Here is a 23,697-nt window from a genome sequence, read left to right as displayed (position 1 = left end):
ATAAATAGACTTCTATATACTTCTCGATGATGACAGAATGTTAATTTTTAGTGTTGGTCATCCAGGGTCTATTATTACTGAATGTTTTTAATTTTCTTCTTTGATACAATCATGTTTTCACAGAACTGGATGTAAAAATTAAAAGATCTGTCTGGGCAGTTGTTTACAAACATGTCCCAATCTGTTTGCTCCAGACAACTTTGTAGCTGTGAAGCAGCGTCGTCAGACCATGACTGTATGGACTGTACTTCGGGTTTTGTTGTTTTTTAAACCGGTTTGTACGTGGGTGTAAGATGGATCATTGTGTGGTCCGACTCTCCGAGCGGAAATAACCATCGAGATGTGTAGGCCATTTTTATGTTGCTATAACACATGTCCAAAGTTTTATCGTGCCTTGTGGGACAATTAAGACTATAAGTTTGCAAGTGTTTAGCTAACGAAAGATAATTACAATCTCCCATAACTAGTCGGACAGCATCAGAACTTATAGTCCAAAGTATATGTACAATTTCTAGTAAATGTTTTGCTGCTTTCTCTGTGTTGGCTGTGGGTGGTATATGCACAAGTATGGCGTAAAATTGTGTAAACTCTCTCGGCAGGTAGTATAGCCTGAGATTGTTACATAGAAGTTCAATATCGGTCGTACACACTTTAGTCTTGATTTAGATACTGCTGACACATCAGTACTGTTTATTGACATAAATGACCAGTCCTTCTCTTGTTTTGAATCTTTGATACTATCTGTTGTCCTGTCTGACCTGTACAATGAAACGCATCAAAGTCTACTGATGTGTCGGGAAAAAAATTATTTAGCATGTTTCAGTGAGACAAATTAGCGAGCTTTCACGGAATTGGTAGAAATGTCTGCAGCAACAATCAAGTTCGTCTATTTTGTTATTTAGTGATCTAACATTATGTTATGTATCGGCCATTTGTTTCTAAGATGGCGGGTGTGTATATAGATTCATTGATGATCATATTATTTATGCTATCCACTGAAACACTGGTTTTTCACATGCACACTAATAAATTAGTCTAAAAAACAAGAAACACTTTTATTCCCTGAAACACAATATGAAAGGAATAATAGAAAACAAAAATGCTGATAATGTAAACAGTGTAATTAGGTCGCCTGCCGAGCAGCGCCCCGGAAGTACACATATAATATATAATAAACATAACATATAATAAAGTTGTTTTTTTTTCATAAATTTATTTCTATTGTTATTATGGGTTTTGCTTTCGTGTATTTATGGTTTACTAATTTATTGAACAGTTGTTCCAAAAACTACTAAAAGTGTCTTGTAGTGTTACGTTTCATACCACTTGTTTGCTTGGCAATTTGTCAAAAGAGTGTGTGTAAATGATTAATACAATACGTGTAGATGACCATACTCTTTCAGGTGACCTTAAAAAAAAAAATGTGTAAACGTGGACAGAAATAGAAATGAGGTTGAAGAAAAAGGAATTAAAGAAAATGAAAGTTGAAGCAAAGGGAAGAAAGTTCAAAATGAAAGTTGAAGAAAAAGTAAGAAAGTTCAAAAGAAAGTATAACGAAAAAAAAGATGAGGAGAAAGAAGGAAAACTGAACAAAAAGAAAGTTAAAGAAAAAGGAAGAAAGTTCTAGAAAAGGAAAGTTGATGAAAAAGAAAGTTGTTAGAAAAAGAAAGAAAGTTGAACAGAAAAAAATGAAATAAAAGAGGCAAAGTTGAAAAATAAGATATTTAAAGAAAAAGAAAGTTTAAAAAAGAAAGTTGTTAGGAAAAGAAAGAAAGTTGAACAAATAAAAAGCTGAAGAAGAAGAAGGAAAGTTGAAGAGTTAAGCAGCCTGATGTCACTGTTTGTAAGTTTCCCTCATGTTAGTTGATGATCTTTGCGGAAATTCGTCAGGGTTATTTGTAAATTGCAACTGTGATTCCGGGAATTCTATAGATGTATAACTCTAAATGCTAACTTAAACATTCTGCAGTATCTACAAAATAGACCGTATCAAGTAATTATCTTTTTTCAAGGCTCAATAATAAAAAATATTCAAAATAATACCAGACTACTCAAAACTAAAATAAATCTTATCTATATGAAAATTACTCTACGACTGAAGATTCTAGATTCCAAGTTTTCTAATCTCTTCTTCGACTCTTGTCTTTAACCAATCAAATTATTTCCTGTCAGATGTCATGCTATTGATAGACACGTGTCATGGGAAATTTTGACACGTGTGGTACTAGGCATAACTAAGTTAAGTTTTTTTAAACTAGACTTTGGTTTATTTAAATTGATACGTGACATATATATATATATATATATATATAATAAACTCCAACTCCAGCTATCCATGAAAATAACTTTATTATCCATTAAAGCATACAATGACAGCAACTCTCATGATAATTAATATACAAAAACTAGTCCAGGAAGCAATCGTCCAACCTTGCTGGACTGGAGACAAAACCTCCACTGACTAACACACTCTCTCACACATTCAAGGAATACTAAAATATTCAGTTCATAACACGTGCAGACTGTTCACATTCATAACCTGGGAGTATATTTACAAAAGGATATAACTATCACACCAAAATGTCAACAAAGTAGCATATTAAATCTCGCCATACTTGCCCCTGACATCAACATGAAGCGCGTTTATCTAATAAAAACTATGTCAGGCAATCCTTTGTTTCTTATAAGACAGTGTTTCCCAAACTTTCAACATAGAAGTACCCCATTATTAATTTTACTCTGAGTACCCCTCACAAAAAAAGAAAAATTATCGAAAATAAAAAAACGGAAATTGAAACTTTTCATAAAATTATAAATGTTAGATTATAAAAACATGAATTTGCATCAATGAAAAAGAGAAGCATAGTGCAAAAACTCTTCAAACTCAACCCGTACCTCCTGGAGAGTACGCGTACCCTGCTTTATGAAACACTGCTCTAAGATATCCTATTACTTTTATTTCTATTGGTTAAACTATATGCTCTTGTTTGTTACTAGGTCAAAGAGTAAGTGTCTATCACGTGTCGAAGTACGTTGAGCAGAACACACAGTAGAATTAGCACTTTATCTTGAAGCGTGTCCACACGTTGTTTGAAACGTGATGAAACCCACGACTTCTGTAGGATGGAGAACACTTTGTTAACTGACAGTTTTGCAATAACAAAAAAACAAAAACAAATATAAACTAGAACAAGCGAATGGTTGGCCACACGGATGTACGCACTGACATTTCAGTACAGGACCGTATATTTTCAATTATATCATGGATAGGCTTATGATATTTATTATATTTGCAGTATCTTTAGAGTCGTGCTATTTACAAGGTAAATAAATGTTACAGTTAAAAAGACTGAATAGACAACAGACTAAGACAAAGCAAAAGAAAGGGTGCGCGACGGATGGTTGATTGATGGGGGAAAAAAATGCCGGATAAAGACCAAACTCGAGATGAACGTTATTAGTTAATTTGTTTGTTTGTTCAAATGAACATTCTATGTAATTCTCAGCTTTGCTACTTCTATGAGTTGCCCATTTTATAACAACAATTTTAAATCAATGAGCTAATATCTATCCAATATCTGTCCTAATGCTTATTGTATTGTATTTATTGTGTATATATATATAAAGCATAATTTATTAATTACAATTTATTGAAAAGTCATCAAAAATAAACACCAGGTATAGGGAGGGAAGAAAAACCAAGGACCAGTTTTAAATTTAAAGTTTTTTTTCGCTGTTCCATACGAAACTCAAGGCTTTTCAAGGCCTTGAATTTAATAATGAAATTCAAGGTGTTTTCCAGGTTTTCAAAGTGGCTACGAACCCTGTTAATACCTATTAAACTAAATTGTTTATCAAATTTATAAATTTTAATTTGTATTATTACGATCTCTTCTCTCTCTTCTACTCAGGCGTTCTGTAAACACTGCTAAACACAACACCACATCAAAAACTGACAACAAGAGCTCCAAAATTATCTGGTGCTTTAATAAGAGTCAAATAAAACAGCCAATATGACTCATTGGCAACACGTCAGCAACTACTAAATGCTACAATGTACATCACCGTTCCAACTTTACTGTCTATACCATTTCCTGGACTCGCACATAAAACTTGATGACTCAACCAGGACCGACTTCATGACAGTCACAGTCCCGGTCTCCTGTGTTGAACTCCACTGCCTTACAAACTCTGTCTCTGGTCTGCGCAGTCATATTCACGTGCAAAGTTCATACCAGTACTGTCCTTTGCCTTTCGATATATCACGCTAAACTGTATTGCTGGCGTGTGTCACAAAAGTCAGCTGATCACACACAGTTAACCCTATCGCGTCGTGAGTAGGGTTATAACAGTATTACGTGAAAAATAGCATGCATTCTCATTCAATTCAATACCGAATACAACACTTTCTGATAACAAACAAAAAAGTTATTTACGTTTAATCATAACAGGACAGTGAAATACAAAAGATGAAACCAAATATTTCTGTCGGAACGAGAAAAAAAAAATACGGAAGGAAAGAGTTAAGAAATAAAACGGCTTGTGAGCTGTAGTATCCCTAAGAATGAAATACCATTTTCCTTGCTCCTCCTATCGTTGAATTCGAAACGTCAACCACCTTCCACGACATCAACCCCACAAACAAACAAAATATTCTACAATTATTTCAATATGTCAAAATGAACAAAAAAATTCCTTTCTTTTCAAAATGGTATACAAATTTACCAAATTAACTTATTTATGACAATTTAAAACTTCAGAACAAGACATAGCCTGCAATGATGGAGATTTTTGCGAGTACAAGTGTCAGTGCAATAAACCATGTCAAGATGATTTGAAGTGTGCAGACGACGATACATGTAAACCTGGATGGTTTGGTTACCGATGTCAGTATCGTAAGTAGCTCTGTAATGTAAGTCATAGAATGTGCTGGATGTATGACCACTTTAGTATGTCTTTTCCTTCCTGCTTACATAGAAGTCTTTCTTATAATCAAGTCTCCATTACTGCCTTTTCCAGTGATCAACATTTAAAGGAAAGGCGTGTGTTCAAGCATATAATGTTGTGTTAGTGTGTGTATTTGAAATAAACATAGAATAATAAGAATGCTTGAAAGAACAGAAGTGCTTTTTTGTTATTTTTTTTTTTAAATATTGTCTTCTTTTATAGACCGTTTCCCTATTTGTCAGTTCAACCTTTGGGGCATAACTCTTTATGTGTCAACCTTCTTTCACCCCACGTCTTTCTTCCCCTTTAACTAGACTTTCTTTCAATGATAAACTCGTCCATTCTTATATGGAAAGCGTGGTCGAGAGGCTAAGTACTGTTGAGCTTGAGTTGTCACTCAACTCTACTCGAGGTTCGACACTCTAAAAGCAGCGCGGAAATCCTTCTCCCAAATTCCCCCCTCCACAAATGAGATTAGACAATAGCGCTTTGAGCATGCTTTAAGCTTAAAAGTAGCGCTTTATAAAAAGTTATAATTACTATAATTATTATTTGGTGTTGCAGCTTTAAAGAAACCTTCTATAGCTTCTTGATTCCATGACTTCTAATTCTGTAGTTAAGGTCCGAAATTCGCAAGAATACATGACCAATGCGTACATTAATCTGACTTTAATATCAATTGCAATGCTATATTGTATATGGTCTTGAGCTTCCCAAGTGTTGCTATGGACTATGCCTTTTTAGATACCAGCAGTTCCTTTAAGCGGGACACAGAGTTTAGTGTAGCCAAATAGAATAAAATTAAATATAGAAAATTATATTTAGTTTTTGATTCCTATGCCTTTAAAACAATTTTATCAACATTCACAGAAGATTTGGCTGTATTTAAGGCAACACTTACTACCAACCCGTTAGGGATGAATATTAGCTGGTTGACTGATCAGAACGACTACACTTGTAATACGGCAAATGATTTGAAATCTGTAACTGTCACGTGGCCCGAATTAAAAGCAATTCCATTATCCTGGACAAGAGTGACTGTAAACGAACCACGTGAGTGAAGTAAACATTTTAAGGAATATATATATAGAAATAGGCATACAGTTTTTTATATTAAAATAGATCTTATCGTTATCAGGTTTCATAAATAGCATTAGGTTTTAGAAAGTATTTCTGTACATAATTTTATCAAAATATAATTTGTCACCTAATATTAAATAATAATAAAAGATGTCAAATGTTCTATATTGGAAACACAGGCATGACCTTAAAAAAACACGACTCCAAGAACACCTTAGAGATATTTGAAATTTTGCAACTAAGTCCGTCTCTATTAATTTTAATAACCCACATCATAGGGGTACCACCGAATTCCTCGTCACTGCTGTACAACAATGCAATGACAAAAACACTCATCTGCAGATCGAAAACAAACTTATTTACATGTCTGGCACCCTTCAACCTAACAGGATTAGTTTATTCTTTGTAAAATTTAGTTAGGTTATTGTTTGTTTGGTTTTTAAAGAATCCCACTTGCAAATATGTTTTTCTTAAACACCTTAGAATCTCTGTCAAAAGTTGAGCTGCAGTTCACCAAAGAAGGAACAGCTGAGAAGTCCTTATGTCTAAATGAGACATTCGCTGAAGTAAACAACAAAACTTTAGACAGGCGATGTAATGATGATGTCACGATAACCTCTTTAACTTTATCTGGGAATCTGTCATCTTTATGTTCTTTTTATATCAGTGGAGGTAAGTGAAAATACATCTATCTATCTAAACTTAGCTTGGCTTGGCTACCTATGAAGGGGGCTCGAGGTTCGACAGCGGACTCGGGCAGAGTTGTGTTTACTGAGCGCCTGAAGGCAGCACGGAAAACCTTCTCCTGAGACTGGACCAAAGCGCTCTGAGCAAGCTATAAGCATGAAAGTAGCGCTATATAAAAGCCATAATTTATTTATTGTATCTATCTATCTATCTATCTATCTATCTATCTATCTATCTATCTATCTATCTATCTATCTATCTATCTATCTATCTATCTATCTATCTATCTATCTATCTATCTATCTAGCTACCTATCTATCTACCTATCTATCTATCTATCTATCTATCTATCTATCTATCTATCTATCTATCTACCTACCTATCTATCTATCTATCTATCTATCTATCTATCTATCTATCTATCTATCTATCTATCTATCTATCTATCTATCTATCTATCTATCTATCTATCTATTTATTTATTTATTTATCTATCTATTATCTATAATTATCTATTTATCTATTTATTTATCTATCTATCTATCTTTTATCTATCTATTTAACTATCTATCTATATGTTATCTATATCTATCTATTCATCTATCTATCCACCTATCTATCTCTCACTCAAACAGTCAGCCTAAAATCTATCTTTCTAGCCATTGTACCATTCAGATAAAGTGAAAACATCTTACGTACACTTACGTAGACTCAATGACAGCTCCATCGCATTGTTTTTGTTTTTATATTACATTCAAAATAATTAAATAAAATATATTGTATTGTCACATTTAGAATATTGTAGCATGTTATTTTATTTGGTAGAGAGATATCTTATTTTCTTATCTTATATGATACAGACGTTACTTCATTTTGTCATGCATATTGACAAATGACCTAAATTTTGCTAAATCGCTGGTTTTCCTGGCTAGCTCAGGCAACCCATTCCATGCTCTAATAGCACTAGGGAAGAAGAAACATTTGTAAAAAATTGTCCTAGCATATGGAAAGAGAAATGTGTCTTCCTGGGTATTTTATTAGATTTGTTTTTGTATTTAAAGATTATGGTTCAGTGTTTTATGTATAATTGCGACTTAACTTTTGAGTCTTCTCTCCTCTCTCTAAATTTAGTGATTTTACTAAAGGTGAAAAATATGAGATGAAAACGAAAGCTGTGAGTCCTATTTATGTTAATCATTGCGTCATTTGAAAAGATATTTAAAAAAAAGTAAAGTTCCCCTTGCAAACCTTGTGGTCTAAAAGGCAGATGATGTAAAAGTCATCTATTTCTATAGCCTCCGGTTAACAAGGGTGTCATGTGGTCAGCACAACGACCTATTGCCTTTACATATCCCGAACTAATGCCAATGGGAATTACCACCCTTGTTCATATGCGAGTTTTAAAAGTTGACATACACGTAAGGTTTTGAAATAAGCTCAGGAAAATATCAACTCTGAAAAGTCCCTAACAAACTGTTCAATAAAGAATAGCTCGGTCACCTTGTACTATATTACAAGGATTGTCTTCGACTCGGAAGATTGAAATGCAGTATTTCCCTTGACTACGCAGCTCTAGCTATGACCTACATATTTTGCCACACCCAGGGCAAGAAAAACCATTTTCCACCGGTGGTCAATTAAGATTTTCTTTTCGCCTTATACATCTGACCTGGGCAGTGTATTTTTTTTGTATCGCAAAAACTTTTTTTATTAAGATAATAGAGTGAGCTGATTACCAACTTTTACAGATTTTTACTCAAATGTAGAAGGACTATCATTGTTATTATAAAATCCCATACTGTTTATGAAATTTATTTAATTGTTATTGCAAATTTTACGGTGATATTTAATTAAAATTAGAAAGTGATTTCCTTTTCCTATGTGTCTGCTTTTCTCATGATATAATTTTCTAACTTAGATTTTACCACCAAAATGGTGTCATCCGGTGTGCACCGCACACCCGTAGTGACGCCACTGCTCCAAGAAAAGTACCTTATTTTAACTATTTCGATTACTATATTGGAGTAGGCGGGCGAGGAAATTAAAAAATAATTAGACCACACAACTAAACGGTTTCCATGCGAATAGCGTGATGCACTATTACATAATACTAGGGCTTACTAGGCCTACTAATCCTAATCATAATCGCTTTATCTACATTATAGATCTAGACTAGATCTAAAATATAGAATAAATATAGAATCTAGATCTAGATTTCTACACTAGTTCTGGATATAGTCTAGATATTGATCTAGTTTTAGAACTAGACTCTAGACTAGATCTAGATTTCTGGACAAGTTCTAGATCCGGATCTAACGAAATCTAAAATGTAGACTAGGTCTATATCTTGATTAACTAGATAAAGGTATAAAACTAAATGTAGAATGTAGGCTAGATTTAGTATCTAGAAGTAGAATCTAAATCTAGAATAGAATTCGTATGACCTAACACGTTTTATCTTAAAATTACTAGATCTATGTCTAGACCAAAATTATTATCAGGATTTGTCGGCCTACTACTGAGTCACAAGGCACCATGCTGTTTGCTTCCGATTAGCTTCTTAATTGGATATTAATGTTTACATAATAAATAAATCTGCACCCCTACGCTGTAGGAAGATTAGCTATTTAATTATATTAATATAGATGTAGGCCTAAATTATGTTCAAATTGTATAATACATTTAAATCTAAATCCATATCAACATCAGGCCTCTATTAAGTATAATATAGATTGTTGTCAAGTTTATAATAAGGATGTTTAGAAACTACGTGCTATAAAAACAAAAGTGAAGTTTGTAACAAATTTCTTAAATTAAAAAAAAAAAATAACCCTTCCATCAGTCTTCCATTCCATGAGTTACCTAATAAATAGAAACTATGTTTTATAGTGATCCATTGATACTTTTCCCATTGTAAACTTATATTTTAAATAGTTGTACCTTAAGGGAATGCAGGAACGATAAAAATTGAATGGTTCAGTTTTGCAAAAAAAAAAAAAAGAAAATCGTTGCTGTTGCATTCGCACTTGAATGATAAAAAATATCATAATGTACGATTTTTATTTCCTTTTTTAGTTTATGAGATATAAATAGGACGGACGGAATGACAGACAGACACACAAAACTAATAGCGCCTATTCTACTTTCGTGGGCGGCAAAAATTAATAGGGAACGACCTGATTTCAAACCCATGACTCCTCTCTAGCTAACATACTAAACCACTCTACTATTGAGGCGCACATATATAGGAAACTAATTCAGCTTATACCACCATTTTAATCTAGTCCCCTTTATATAATGATGTCTTAGACTTTTTTTCAAATTTAATTACATGATTTATCCTAACTAATTGATACACTTAATATAAGCTATTTATTTTTGAAGTTTTTTTTTTTTTCTAATTTGCTTGTCCTGTTTGGATTTTCGATCTAAAAAACAACAACATTAACATAATTAGAACAAGTATTTATATGACAATGTAGGTTGAACTACTAGATTTTGAAGTTATTTACTGTCCTCCTTTTTATTTGTTTTACATGATTAGATAGAAACATAGCGTACAAACAGAATGCCTCGCAGTCTTCAAGCCTGAAAGTCTTTACAAGAAAAGACAGAGAAAAGGATATAGGAGATGATAGGGGAAATGCTTACTTAGCTGTTGATGGAGACACTAGATCTAGCTACATGAAAGGCAGCTGCACTCATACCTACGAGGAGCCTTCGCCTAACTGGAATCTAACTCTACAGAACGACTACGTTATTAAACGGTTGATTCTTTATAACAGAGGTAGATAGCTTGAAGCATTAATTTGTTCGCAGGATGAGTTTCTTTTACGAACAAAAAAATAATTTTTCATCCTATTTGAATTTAGAAATGCTAGATCTACTTAGAATATAGATCTAGATCTAGACTAATAAACTAGATCAGATGTAGTCTACGAAATCTTGATTATATCTAAATCTAGCTAGTAGATCTAGCAGAATGGCTGCCTGGTCGAGCGGTATGCGCGCTGGTCTAAAGTTTGAACTTCTCGATGGTCCTTTGTTCATATCCTGCCCGCTGCCATCTTCCGTCGTCCTAAAATAGTTTGAAATAAAAAAAAAATATCTCCAGCTTGAAAGGAACATGTAAAATATAAAAAGTTTATTAATTACAGAAATTTAAATAATTTAACATAAAAACTCCATAGCGTCACTATCATAACATATAAATGATATAGAGTTAGAGTTATGGTTGCGCGTTTTATTTTTATTAAAATCCAAAAACAACATATTAGTAGTTCTACATTTTTGTGAACGTTTTCGAAAAAAAAAGTGTAAATATGTCAAATAATGGGTCATTTAACGCTTCTATCTTTTTTATTACAATATATATATATATATATATATATATATATATATAAAGAGAGAGAGAGAGAGAGAGAGAGAGAGAGAGAGAAATAGATATATAGATAGATAGATAAAAAACCTGTTTTCGACAATATGATTTTTAAATGTGTTGGCAAAAATTAAATGTCCATATGTCAAACACACGAGTGATGCCCAAACTACGGCCCGCGGGCCTTATGCAGCCCGCGACGTAGTTCCATCCGGCCCACCTAAACGTCGGCACAAAGAGTACAAAATCCGCCCCTTTTCATTAAAAAGATGTTGAAAAATGTAACTTACCTACATCAGAGCCCCTTATTAGTATGATCATGAAATGGAAAATTGAAGTAACTGCAAGTAGAATTTAGAATCTACCAGGGAAAGTGAACGAATCTTTGAAACAAAATAATAAGCAAGCATTTCGTTTTGTAAAAAAAAAAAGTGTGATTGTTTTTTTTTATTTTTTTTTAAACAACAAATAAGCATTATGATAAAACACATATTACGCAGTTATTTTTTGTGCAGCGAAAAAAACAAATTAAACTACGTCTAAAATTGGTCGACCACTGGGAAGATTTACTTGTAACAAAAAAAACTAGTCGTTAGCTAGCTAGCTATAATTTTATTCATATATTAAGAAAAAAGAAATAAAATTTAAGAGAAATAAATCCATTTTCTGACTCGTAGGCCTACCATAATACCGTCCATTAAAGTAATTACATCAAAAAGTAAGAACTAGGTCCACAGGTTTCTATTACTTGTGTTGTTGTTTTTTCGTTTTTGTTGGAATTAAATTGGCCAAAATCCCTAGGTACGCCCCTGCACATTATATATAAACGTAATAAGTTAAATCTAGATCAATAAGGTCAAGCAAGAAACCAATATACCTATGTTTATAATACAAAACTGATTAAGAAGAAACTGTGATCAGCTTACCGCTAGATATGAAATAAAGTGAATGAATTATAAAGCCCGGGCTCGACTGTTAATGGGCAGGAGGAGTAACGCAGTGTGTCAGTTTCTAAATTAGGCCATCTCTTCAGAATAATGGGCTGAAGGAGTAACGCAGTGTGTCAGTTTCTAAATTAGGCCATCTCTTCAGAATAATGGGCTGGAGGAGTAACGCAGTGTGTCAGCTTCTAAATTAGGCCATCTCTTCAGAATAATGGGCTGGAGGAGTAACGCAGTGTGTCAGCTTCTAAATTAGGCCATCTCTTCAGAATAATGGGCTGGAGGAGTAACGCAGTGTGTCAGTTTCTAAATTAGGCCATCTCTTCAGAATAATGGGCTGAAGGAGTAACGCAGTGTGTCAGTTTCTAAATTAGGCCATCTCTTCAGAATAATGGGCTGGAGGAGTAACGCAGTGTGTCAGCTTCTAAATTAGGCCATCTCTTCAGAATAATGGGCTGGAGGAGTAACGCAGTGTGTCAGCTTCTAAATTAGGCCATCTCTTCAGAATAATGGGCTGGAGGAGTAACGCAGTGTGTCAGTTTCTAAATTAGGCCATCTCTTCAGAATAATGGGCTGAAGGAGTAACGCAGTGTGTCAGTTTCTAAATTAGGCCATCTCTTCAGAATAATGGGCTGGAGGAGTAACGCAGTGTGTCAGCTTCTAAATTAGGCCATCTCTTCAGAATAATGGGCTGGAGGAGTAACGCAGTGTGTCAGCTTCTAAATTAGGCCATCTCTTCAGAATAATGGGCTGGAGGAGTAACGCAGTGTGTCAGTTTCTAAATTAGGTCATCTCTTCAGAATAATGGGCTGAAGGAGTAACGCAGTGTGTCAGTTTCTAAATTAGGCCATCTCTTCAGAATAATGGGCTGGAGGAGTAACGCAGTGTGTCAGCTTCTAAATTAGGCCATCTCTTCAGAATAATGGGCTGGAGGAGTAACGCAGTGTGTCAGTTTCTAAATTAGGTCATCTCTTCAGAATAATGGGCTGAAGGAGTAACGCAGTGTGTCAGTTTCTAAATTAGGCCATCTCTTCAGAATAATGGGCTGGAGGAGTAACGCAGTGTGTCAGCTTCTAAATTAGGCCATCTCTTCAGAATAATGGGCTGGAGGAGTAACGCAGTGTGTCAGTTTCTAAATTAGGCCATCTCTTCAGAATAATGGGCTGGAGGAGTAACGCAGTGTGTCAGTTTCTAAATTAGGCCATCTCTTCAGAATAATGGGCTGGAGGAGTAACGCAGTGTGTCAGTTTCTAAATTAGGCCATCTCTTCAGAATAATGGGCTGGAGGAGTAACGCAGTGTGTCAGTTTCTAAATTAGGCCATCTCTTCAGAATAATGGGCTGGAGGAGTAACGCAGTGTGTCAGTTTCTAAATTAGGCCATCTCTTCAGAATAATGGGCTGGAGTAGTAACGCAGTGTGTCAGTTTCTAAATTAGGCCATCTCTTCAGAATAATGGGCTGGAGGAGTAACGCAGTGTGTCAGTTTCTAAATTAGGCCATCTCTTCAGAATAATGGGCTGGAGGAGTAACGCAGTGTGTCAGTTTCTAAATTAGGTCATCTGTTCAGAATAATGGGCTGGAGGAGTAACGCAGTGTGTCAGTTTCTAAATTAGGCCATCTCTTCAGAATAATGGGCTGGAGGAGTAACGCAGTGTGTCAGTTTCTAAATTAGGCCATCTCTTCAGAATAATGGGCTGAAGGAGTAACGCAGTGTGTCAGTTTCTAAATTAGGTCATCTCTTCAGAATAATAGGCTGAAGGAGTAACGCAGTGTGTCAGTTTCTAAATTAGGTCATCTCTTCAGAATAATAGGCTGAAGGAGTAACGCAGTGTGTCAGTTTCTAAATTAGGTCATCTCTTCAGAATAATAGGCTGAATGAGTAACGCAGTGTGTCAGTTTCTAAATTAGGCCATCTCTTCAGAAGAGATGTGGATTGATGCCTGGTAGTGCGGTTTGCGCGCTGGACTGTCGTTCGGATTTATCGACGGTCGAGAGTTCAAACCCAGCCCGCTCCCATCCCCCGTCGTCCTGCGGGAGGTTTGGACTAGGAAGTAAACTATCTTCAACTCTGAAGGAACATCCGAAACGTAAATTAGAACGAATTACGCCCGGAAGTGCGGGATGGGGTAGGTTGGGCAATGACCAGGTGGTGTTAACGACAACAGCCAGACACTAGGCGCCCAAGACCTTTTGATTGTCAAAAGAGTTGAGCCGAAGGCTCTTCGAACTCTATGCGTGTAAGCCTGCTTGAACTAATCGTTCTGTCTTGAAGAGGTCCGAGTCAATGCCAATGTAAGACATTGCTATCCGGCCCTGCACTCCGAGCGCATGGACTAGAATACTTGGCCGAAGGCCGAGCTCAGTGAAAACCCCATCCATTTCCCTACGTTGTACTAATCTAACCGTGCAGGGCTCGCCATTAATGTAACGGTTTCATGAGGAACGGCGAATGGATTATTGGCAGGGACGTGGAAGCTATTTTTCAACTCCGCACCGTGCGATGGGAAAGCTCTCTTTATTTCATTGGACACTTCCACAGGTGATTAGTTTTGCTATTCATTTAGCCTAATCACTTCCTCAAGTAATCGTTTCCACCCAAGGGCCACTTTGAGGCAGAATGGCCTACCCGGGCCGCCCATGACCAGCGCCGCACTAGGACCGTATTTGCCTTTCCCACGTCAAGGGGAGATAAGCAAAGAGTATGACAACGTAGTCGCCAAAGTGGTGGAAGAAATCTAGCTAGAAAAGAAAAAGGGTTTTGGTGGTTTAGTTGAACCTAGAAAGGGGAAATAATAAGGATGAAATAAATAAATTAATTAATGCTATCATAAAAATGAGTGACACTGTAAGCCAGCTTTTGGGCCGTGACAATGGGAAAGGGGAAGGTTAGAGAGATTTTATGCCAAGTAAATTATTATTATTTTTTTTTACAGCTGATTGCTGTCCAGAAAGATTACAAGAATTTATTATTAGTACGTATGATGTACATGGAGCCAGGATTGGATTCTATGAAGATGGAAGCGGTGTAGAACTGATCTATTTTATCAATCTAAATGGAAGCTTGATGAATGCAGTAGACTTTATTTCCATACATCTTATTGGACGAAGGAAAGTCCTCACCTTGTGTGAAGTGGAGGCATACGGAGGTCAGCATGGGGATAACTGTCAATGAATACAAACTACTAACATACAAATAATAATAATAATCCACTTTATATAGCGCAGTGAACAAATAAAATGTTGGCTCCGTGGTAATATTACAAACGAGAGCTAAAGTGACAATTTAATTTTTAAACATTTCAAACATATCTTAATGTTCTTCTTGAAAGTAGTGTAGTTTGTCAACAGGGAGTGAGTTCCAAACCTTTGGTCGGTGCACTGAAAAAGCTCGCAAGCCGTAGCTTTTGAGTGAGCTTTAATATGAGGCTTTTTCATAAAAAACAACAACATTTTTACAATTTTTTAATCGACCGTTTTTTTTTTTAATTTTTTTTTGTCTTTTCGTCTTAAAAGAAAAAAAAAAATAGGATCTTGATTTAACTATTTTGTCAACATTTATATTTCATTGCAAATACCTGGAAATCAAATAGCTGCAAGTTTAATTTTGATTAAAACATTGATATGAATATATTATATAATCGTCCAGGAATTTTTTTTTCGTATTAACCACTTTATTTGTAGTTACAATCATTTATTTTATAACTCATAAATGTTAATTCATCAGTTCAATCATAACAATGTTAATGAAAGGATGAATGCAATGCACACTATAAGCCGAAAATATCTATGTTTTTTTTTTTTAAAGAAAAGACAAATCTCTTAAAAAACACTGTAAGACCACATAATTTTAAAAAGTATTTATTTATTTATTTATACTTTCAGAGTGCCCATCAGGTAAATGGAGTTTACAGTGTAGTAAAGAATGTCCTACCTCATGTCCTAACGACTGTGATAGAGACACTGGAAAGTGTAACACTGTCTGCGTTGGATACAGTAACCCACCAAAGTGTGATACAGGTTAGACTTAGCTTGTAAGTAAAAATAAAGAAAAACAAATTTACAAGATTACAAAGAGAGTTATGTGTTAACATACAAATTCAGAGGCCCTCACCCCCCAATCGAATTCACCAATGGACCATGATTATTCAAGCCATATTATTGCTTTGATTGTTAAAAGTAAAACAATTTAAAAAAAAAATCATTGTGCACTAAAGTAATGTTAAAGTAATGTTAAAAAAAAGTGAAAAAAAAAAATCTTATGAAGTTTAAATCTTTCAACATAAGTACCAAGTTTTTCTATGATTGGTCAAATGGTTTTAATTTCTATTAGAAACATACACACAAACACCAATACACTCATACATACGCCTAACTTTCTACTTTATAGTATAGACATGATCAATGGAATTTTTCTTCTTCAGTCTGCGCTAGTGGCAAGTGGGGAATAAATTGTCGCAATACTTGCAATAACAGATGTTTTGAGGATAAGTGTGATGTTAAAACTGGATTATGTGACAAAGGATGTAATGGCTATAGCGACCCACCTTACTGTGGCTATGGTAAGATGTTTATAGTTTTATTAGCCATTATTCATCATTTACTCATTATTAACATCAATCTTCATTTGGGTGGGGTCCTGAAAAATGTTTGACAAATAACAGAGTAACTATACTAAGTTTCTTAAGTGACTAATTTCAATGACAGCCCTCTGCTGACTGCTTGCCTATAATAACTGATTATAATGACTGCTGTCAAGTTTCTAGGTAGCTCGAGGTTGAAAGTGTTCACTCTCATAAAGATGAGTTGTGAGTTACATTTATTTGATGAAAATAGGACGTCCCACTGGATACTACGAACTTTGAGATGATGACACAAAAAGGTTTAGAATTTGTGATTTCCCAGAGTTAGAGACATAGATCAAAAAGTTTCGCGCAGTCGAAAAGAATATGAGACACGGTTTCCTCTTCCTCTCCGAAGTAGGGACACCGCAGGGCCGGTCTTAGGCCACTGCAACCTATGCGGCGGCAGTGGGTCCCGCCCCGCGCGAATTGTAGGTGTAAATTAATAATTTGAAACCATTTTAACTTATTATTAAAGAATTTCTGGAATTCTCGTGAAATTGCAAAATATACGAAAAAGTCATGAACATTTCCTGAAATTTTAAAATCTTCTGAAAACTCATGCAAATCTTTTTAAAAACACACAAAATTGTCTTTTCGGGATGTCATTCAATAAGGAAAATGTTAATCTTACGTCATTGTCAGCTTTCATTTAATAAAAATGTAAAAATAAGCCAAATTTTTTTACCAAAACAAGAAGTAGGTCTACTAATACTTAATTTACTTTACTCTAAATCTCTCTCGACTTTTCTTTGTTTCTTTCCATTTTCCATAATTTTGAATACGTGGAGATAGTTGTGAGGGCTCTATTTAGTTTGGATCTAGTCAGCACTGGATAGTTCTCTATAGTCCGAAGTAAAAGGTCATCTGCGTAAAGTGCCTTATTGACCTAAATGAGGTCCTGGAGGTCATTTATGAAGATTAGAACGAGATTGCAGCTAAGGGCTGAACCTTGTGGTAGTCCTTCTTCCAAACCTGTTTTTACTAGAGATGGCACCTTCGAATCGGGGTAAGGTGGTTCTGTTTTTAAAGAACTTCCCTATCCAACTGTACATTCTTCCATGGATGCCCATTTTTTTTCATCTTTTAAAATAGACCTTTTCTCCACACTCTGTCATAGGCTTGTAGCAAATCTATAAATACTGATGTAGTGTGCTTGTTTTCATGAAACCATTCTACTGTGTCCTGAATAAAACGAAACAAGTGGTCTTCTGTTCTACTTGCTTTCCTGAAGCCAGCTTGTGCATTGTGGAGTGAGCAAGTACTTTGTAGCCACCAATAAAGTCGGTTATTGATAATTTTTTTCTGCCATTTTATCAATGTTGGATGTTAGAGATATTGGTCTGTAACTTTTTGAGTCTCCAGGTGGTTTATTTTTTCTTTAAAATGGGTATTATGTTTGCAGCTCTCCATTCCTGAGGTATGTTTCCAGTTTTCCATGTATGGTTGATAAAGTTAAGAATACAGCCTAATGACGATGTGTGAAAACTGCGCTGTACAAAGTAGTTTTTTTTTTTTTTTAACTTACGATTGAAACGAAGTTCGTATGGCACACATTGAAAAGTGGTGCAATTTTTTGAAAATCTGCTTGCATATATAATTTAAAAAATTAGATGGCTCACTTTTCTTTTGTGAACTTTTTAATAGGACTTACTTCCCCTGAAGTTTTCATTTAAAAGTGGTATAATTTTTTTAAAAATCTGCTTACATATATAATTTTAAAATAAGATGGTTCACTTTCGAAAAAGAAAAAAGTAGCCGTTGCATCAGATCTTTGAATGATCTAAATCTAAAATATCATGATGTCCAATGTTCATTTTCTCTTCTAGTTTCTGAGATCTAAACGGGACGGACGGACAGACGGACAGACAGGCCACATAAAACTAATAGCGTCTTTTCCACTTTCGGAGGCCGCTAAAAAAACTTATTTGTAAGTTATTTTGTTCAATAGGCATTTTTGTAACTTTGTTTTGTTACAGTAGGCATACTATATCCAAAGCTCTAAACAAAAAATTTCGGAAATGCGGAGGAGAAATTAAATTTGACCAGGAAATTATGTGCTGAATACACGCTTTGTAAGGATGAAGCTAAGATAATGATTACTGTTAATTTATAGCTACGTGACTGAGTGGTTAAGCGCTTTACTGGAAAGCGTGGACGAGAGGCTAAGTACACTTAAACTTATCTTGTCTATAAATGGGGCTCGAGCAGAAATTTGTTTACTGAGCGCCTAAAAGTAGCACGGAAAACCTTTTCCCAGATACCCCCTCCCCACCACCACTACTCCACAAACGAGATTTAACTATAGCTCTCTGAGTATGCTATACGGATATAAATTGCACTATATTAAAGTTATAATTATTATTACTTTCAACTATGGTTCTCGGTTCAAATCCCGATACTGGAATATTGAATATTGGGATTTTCCGAGTCCACCCAACTCTAATGGGTACCTGACTTTAGTTGGGAAAGTAAATGTGGTTGATCGTTGTGTTAGCCATATAACACCCTGCACGTAAACAGATGACCTTAACATATATAGATCGCAACGTCTAAAAATAGAACTTTACTTTTTACTTATGATATTATAGGCATACAAACTGCAATGCAATACAAAAGTAAGTAAAAGAAAAAAAAAACGTTATCATTAAGAAATTAGTCCATACTTATTTGATATGTTTTTTTATTTCGTGTGTGACAGAATGTGTTAGAGGTACTTACGGAAGAAACTGCTCATTCAATTGTTCAAGTCTATGTGTTAACGGAGAATGTGACCCTGTCAAAGGAGATTGCGATAAATGCCCTCCTGGGTACGAGGGGCACGCTTGTGATATTAGTAGGTATAAGTTATATATATATATATATATATATATATATATATATATATATATATATATATATATATATATATTACAAGTAAATGCCTCTTTTAATAAAAAACAAACAAACAACTTATAGACAGAAATGCATATCTGTTTATATCTTTTTTATCATTCTTCAAATCAAACTGCATATTTATTTTAGAGATATCAAACTGATCAGACAGACGCACTGACAGACAGACTGTGTAAATCTAGTATTGGCTTTTACACTTTCGAAGTCCTATTTGAATATGCAGCATTTCTTATGTTTAATATTAATCAGCACTTCAACAAACAGTGGAGGGGGGAGGGGAGTTGGCACGTTAGCTGAGTGGTTAAGCGCTTTGCTTCTGAATCTCTGGTCTTGAGTTGGAATCTCGGTGGTTTTAACTTTAAGGATTTTTGGGGCACCACTGAGTCCACCTACCTCTTATGGGCACCTGACTTTAGTTGGGGAAAAAAAGTAAAGGCGGCTGGTCGTTATGCTGGCCATGAAATGCCCTTCTTGTTAATTTTCGGCCAAAGAAACAAATAAGCTTTGTATAATTCCTTCTCATAGATTGCAAGGTCTAAAAGTAAGACTTTACTGTACATTTACTTAAACAATTAGGTGGTCGTTCTCTACCTTAAATTGGTCGATAATATCTATATTTACAGCCAGATTATCAATATCGTACAAATATTTTTTTTAAAAGGCTATATAAGGGAAAGAGCCTATATTTACAGCCATATATTTCAATATTGTAAGACTTGTTTCCCTTTTCGATAACAAACAACATTAATTGGATGGCTGCCTGGTCGTGCGGTTTGCGCGCTGGACTGTCGTTCAGACCCTGCCCGCTCCCATCCCCCGTCGTCCTGGAGGAGGTTTGGACTAGGAAATAATTATCTTCAACTCTGAAGGAACATCCGAAACATGTAAAACATTTTATTGATAACCACTATAAAGTAACTAATTCCTTAATTTTTATACTAGCGGTCCGCGATAAACGAACGGTGTAGAAATATATATTTTGACTGTCCGTCGTTACGTTTAGATCTAGTAAACTATTGAAAATCCGACCTTTCAAAGTTCTGATGCAACGGCTACGTTTTTCTTTTTTCTGAAAACGAAAAATTGAATATTTAAAATCAATTATGCAAGCAGTTTTTTTTAAACAACTATTCACTATTAATAGTAACAAACAGGGGAGGCTATTTAGTAAGGGAGATGACTAGCTACCATGTTTTAAACACATTTACATTAACGGTTTGTCAAATATATTTTTTGTTTACAGTTTTATTGCAAAATTTAAATGAGCTATGTCATACTAACTACTACATTACTAAGAAAATGTTTACTTTTTTTGTTAAATAAGAGAAACAAGTCTATTTAATATACATATAAGTGGAACTTAATTGAAAACCACAATTAATATGTAGTTTTACTTATCGTATGAACTGTACCTATCGACAGTAGTCGGTGCGCCGCAACTAAAGGAATTTTTGTAGGCTTTGAATAAAAGATTACAATACAATTTGATAATCATAATGTCACATTAGTTAAGAAATGCTCACATATAACCACACATTCACTTTCATCTATCCATTGGTCTGCTGAACCGTTGGGGCACCACAAGAGATCTGTCAACCTTATTTCTCCATTCGACTTTTATAGGTTTTCATTCTGATATTCTTTCTAAAAATAATAAAACCTGCCTTTTTACCTACCTGGATGGACCACTTCGGGGGCCGATTTTGAGTTTGTTTCCACACAAACTGTCTCTATAATTTCTTTGACTCATATTTTGTTATAAACATGGAAAGTTTAAACTGAATTTGACAATGCGAAGTGTGGAGAAATAACTTGTTCAAAATTGTGTATCAGACAGACATATTTTATATAAGCTTTGTAAAAACTTAGCTACTATACAAACAAAAGTATTACGCATTGTAATTTTGTTTTTTGATATTGTTGTCTCTACACAGAAACGTTTAGTGTGGACCTGAACAGTTTTGGAATAGGATACGCAGCAGGTACTGGAGTTCTTGTTCTAGTCATCATGGCCTTGCTGCTTAATAAGACTTTGGTTTTCCATTGGAGCCCAAGGACAGAGTCTTTCGCTGTTCGAACGAATCTTCAACTTGAAGAGTGTGCTAATTATGACCATGGTACTTCCTTATTACTATTAGTTTTGTGTGTTCATTGTTAATGTGAGCCTAGACTGTCATTTAACCAAGCTTTGAATGTGTATTTCTTTGAAGAAATTGATGTGTCTAGTCTGAGTAATGTTGACAAGTTATGAAATGAGTACCTTAGGTTTTTGGTCTGAGAAAAAAAATGTAAGCCAGAACAACATACAAAAAATACTTTTTACAATCAATAATTTTGTTAAGCATAGTTGTATCAATGTTGATGGATCAGTCTGATTCAGTCATGTGGGAAGCGTGGTCGAGAGGCCAAGTGCGCTTGAACTTGGCTTGGCTTGGCTACCTTTGAAGGGGACTCGAGGTTCGACACCTGACTCGGGCAGAGTTGTGCTTACTGAGCGCCTAATGGCAGCACAGACAACCAACTCCTAGATACCCCCTCCCCCCCCCCCCCACTGGTCCACTAATGAGATTGGACCAAAAGCGCTCTGAGCATGCTATAAGCATGAAGGTAGCGCTATATAAAAGCTATAATAATAATGTTATTATATTTGTAATAGATCTAGACTGCCTGGTTTGCGCGCTGGACTGTTGTTTGGATTTATTGATGGTCCCGGGTTCAAACCGTGCCCGCTCCCTTCCCCCGTCGTCCAGCGGAAGGTTTGGACTAGGAAGGAACATCCGAAATATGTAAAACATTTTACAAAACATTTTTACAAAACCTGTGCGGTTAGAGATAATTTTACCGATTTTGTCTAGCTCAATTTATTGCTTTGAGCTTTTCAGATAAGCTTCTTGTTTTTTTGTTTTTGTTTTTTTACGTATTTTTTTTTATTGTTTTACCTGTTTCAAATGTTAGATAAGATTTAATAAATAAGTCAAAATGTTGTTTTTTAACAGTTCATCAACCTGATGATGTAGACAATGACTACGAGACGCCATCAACGAACAAATGCTATAAGGATGCTCTAGCCAAGTCTCATTATGATTACATTAATGTAACTTAAGTTATAACCTTATTCATTTTATCACCAACCAAATAGAAAACTACAAAAACTACAATATTGTCACATTTTTATTTTGTTACATAAAGGGATAGAGGAAAACACTCCGGAGTAGGTGTAAACTACAAATACAGGCTGATGAGCAAGAATGCACACGAATTATTACGCATCTTTTCCTATCGAAAGCATTGCAATCGACTGAATTGGTAATCATTTGAAACTGGAGTTCTCCTTTTTTAACTGGGTGTCAAATTCAGCTTGTTCAGCTGAATTGTGGTGTTCTAGTTCAATGCACTTGTATGCTGGTCAAGTGGTCTGAAAAGAGAGAGTGTGTGTAAATGACCTGGTTAATATGTCACGAGTAGATGACTAGACCCTTTAGGTGACCTTGAAAAAATATTTGTGTAAAAGGGGACAGAAAAAGAAAGATGTTTAAAGAAAGAAAGATAAAGGAATTTTGAATCAAAGAAAGTAAAGCTAATAATCGTTTTTAGTTGGTCATTAATCATTGGTCAATACTTTTTGATTGTTATTTTTTTTTCTTCAATTTATTTAATAATAATAAGATTCATCAGTCCATGTATATTATACTAGCTGTACAACTAATTTATTTTAATATAAATGTGTTTATCGCTGGATTACTTGTTATATACAATGTTGTTTCTCATAATTAAAAAGAAGATAAATATATTCCACATTTTGTTTCTTTAGTGTGTTTAAATTGAGTCATAGAGCAACCTCCGAACTCGCTATTACGTAATTTCAGTGACCAAAACTTCAGTCCAAAACCAATACTGACAGTAGAGATACAAATAACAATAAGGTGACCAGTGCATCAGTACATAAGCCGGCATAAAAAAATATTTGACAAAAAGGGGTCAGAAATGAATATGGAAGTGGGGGTCATCTAAAGAACAGGATGACCTAAGAGTGAAGTAACACATATGTGCACAGTGCGAAATCAAGAAACAGTAAAGGAGCTCGATAGATTGTATGACCTTTTCAAAACTGATCAACATCAATCCCGATATGGCCTGGGATAGAAATTCA

At 34.9% G+C, this 23,697-nt stretch overlaps 1 protein-coding gene across 1 annotated transcript; it reads left to right on the top strand.

Annotated features, from left to right (window-relative positions):
* Nucleotides 1-3,063: 3,063 nt before the first annotated feature.
* LOC129926191 (uncharacterized) lies at nucleotides 3,064-23,340 on the top strand. Its single transcript, XM_056028598.1, has 11 exons — nucleotides 3,064-3,323; nucleotides 4,761-4,895; nucleotides 5,818-6,000; nucleotides 6,511-6,699; nucleotides 10,259-10,501; nucleotides 14,967-15,179; nucleotides 15,916-16,050; nucleotides 16,455-16,592; nucleotides 19,354-19,488; nucleotides 21,482-21,664; nucleotides 22,544-23,340. Exons 1-11 carry the CDS (start codon nucleotides 3,263-3,265, stop codon nucleotides 22,648-22,650), a joined length of 1,722 nt encoding a protein of 573 aa, XP_055884573.1. The 5' UTR covers nucleotides 3,064-3,262; the 3' UTR covers nucleotides 22,651-23,340.
* The last annotated feature ends 357 nt before the right edge of the window (nucleotides 23,341-23,697 follow it).

Source organism: Biomphalaria glabrata, chromosome 5 (genome assembly GCF_947242115.1).
Source record: "Biomphalaria glabrata chromosome 5, xgBioGlab47.1, whole genome shotgun sequence".
NCBI lineage: Eukaryota > Metazoa > Mollusca > Gastropoda > Planorbidae > Biomphalaria > Biomphalaria glabrata.
This window is presented reverse-complemented; position numbering and strand designations above follow the sequence as displayed.

Coding starts and splice junctions, on each gene's coding strand:
- LOC129926191 (XM_056028598.1), top strand. CDS start 3,263: ATGGATAGGCTTATGATATTTATTATATTTGCAGTATCTTTAGAGTCG. Junction 6,001..6,510: donor AGTGACTGTAAACGAACCAC/GTGAGTGAAGTA, acceptor TAAACACCTTAG/AATCTCTGTCAAAAGTTGAG. Junction 16,593..19,353: donor CCCACCTTACTGTGGCTATG/GTAAGATGTTTA, acceptor CGTGTGTGACAG/AATGTGTTAGAGGTACTTAC.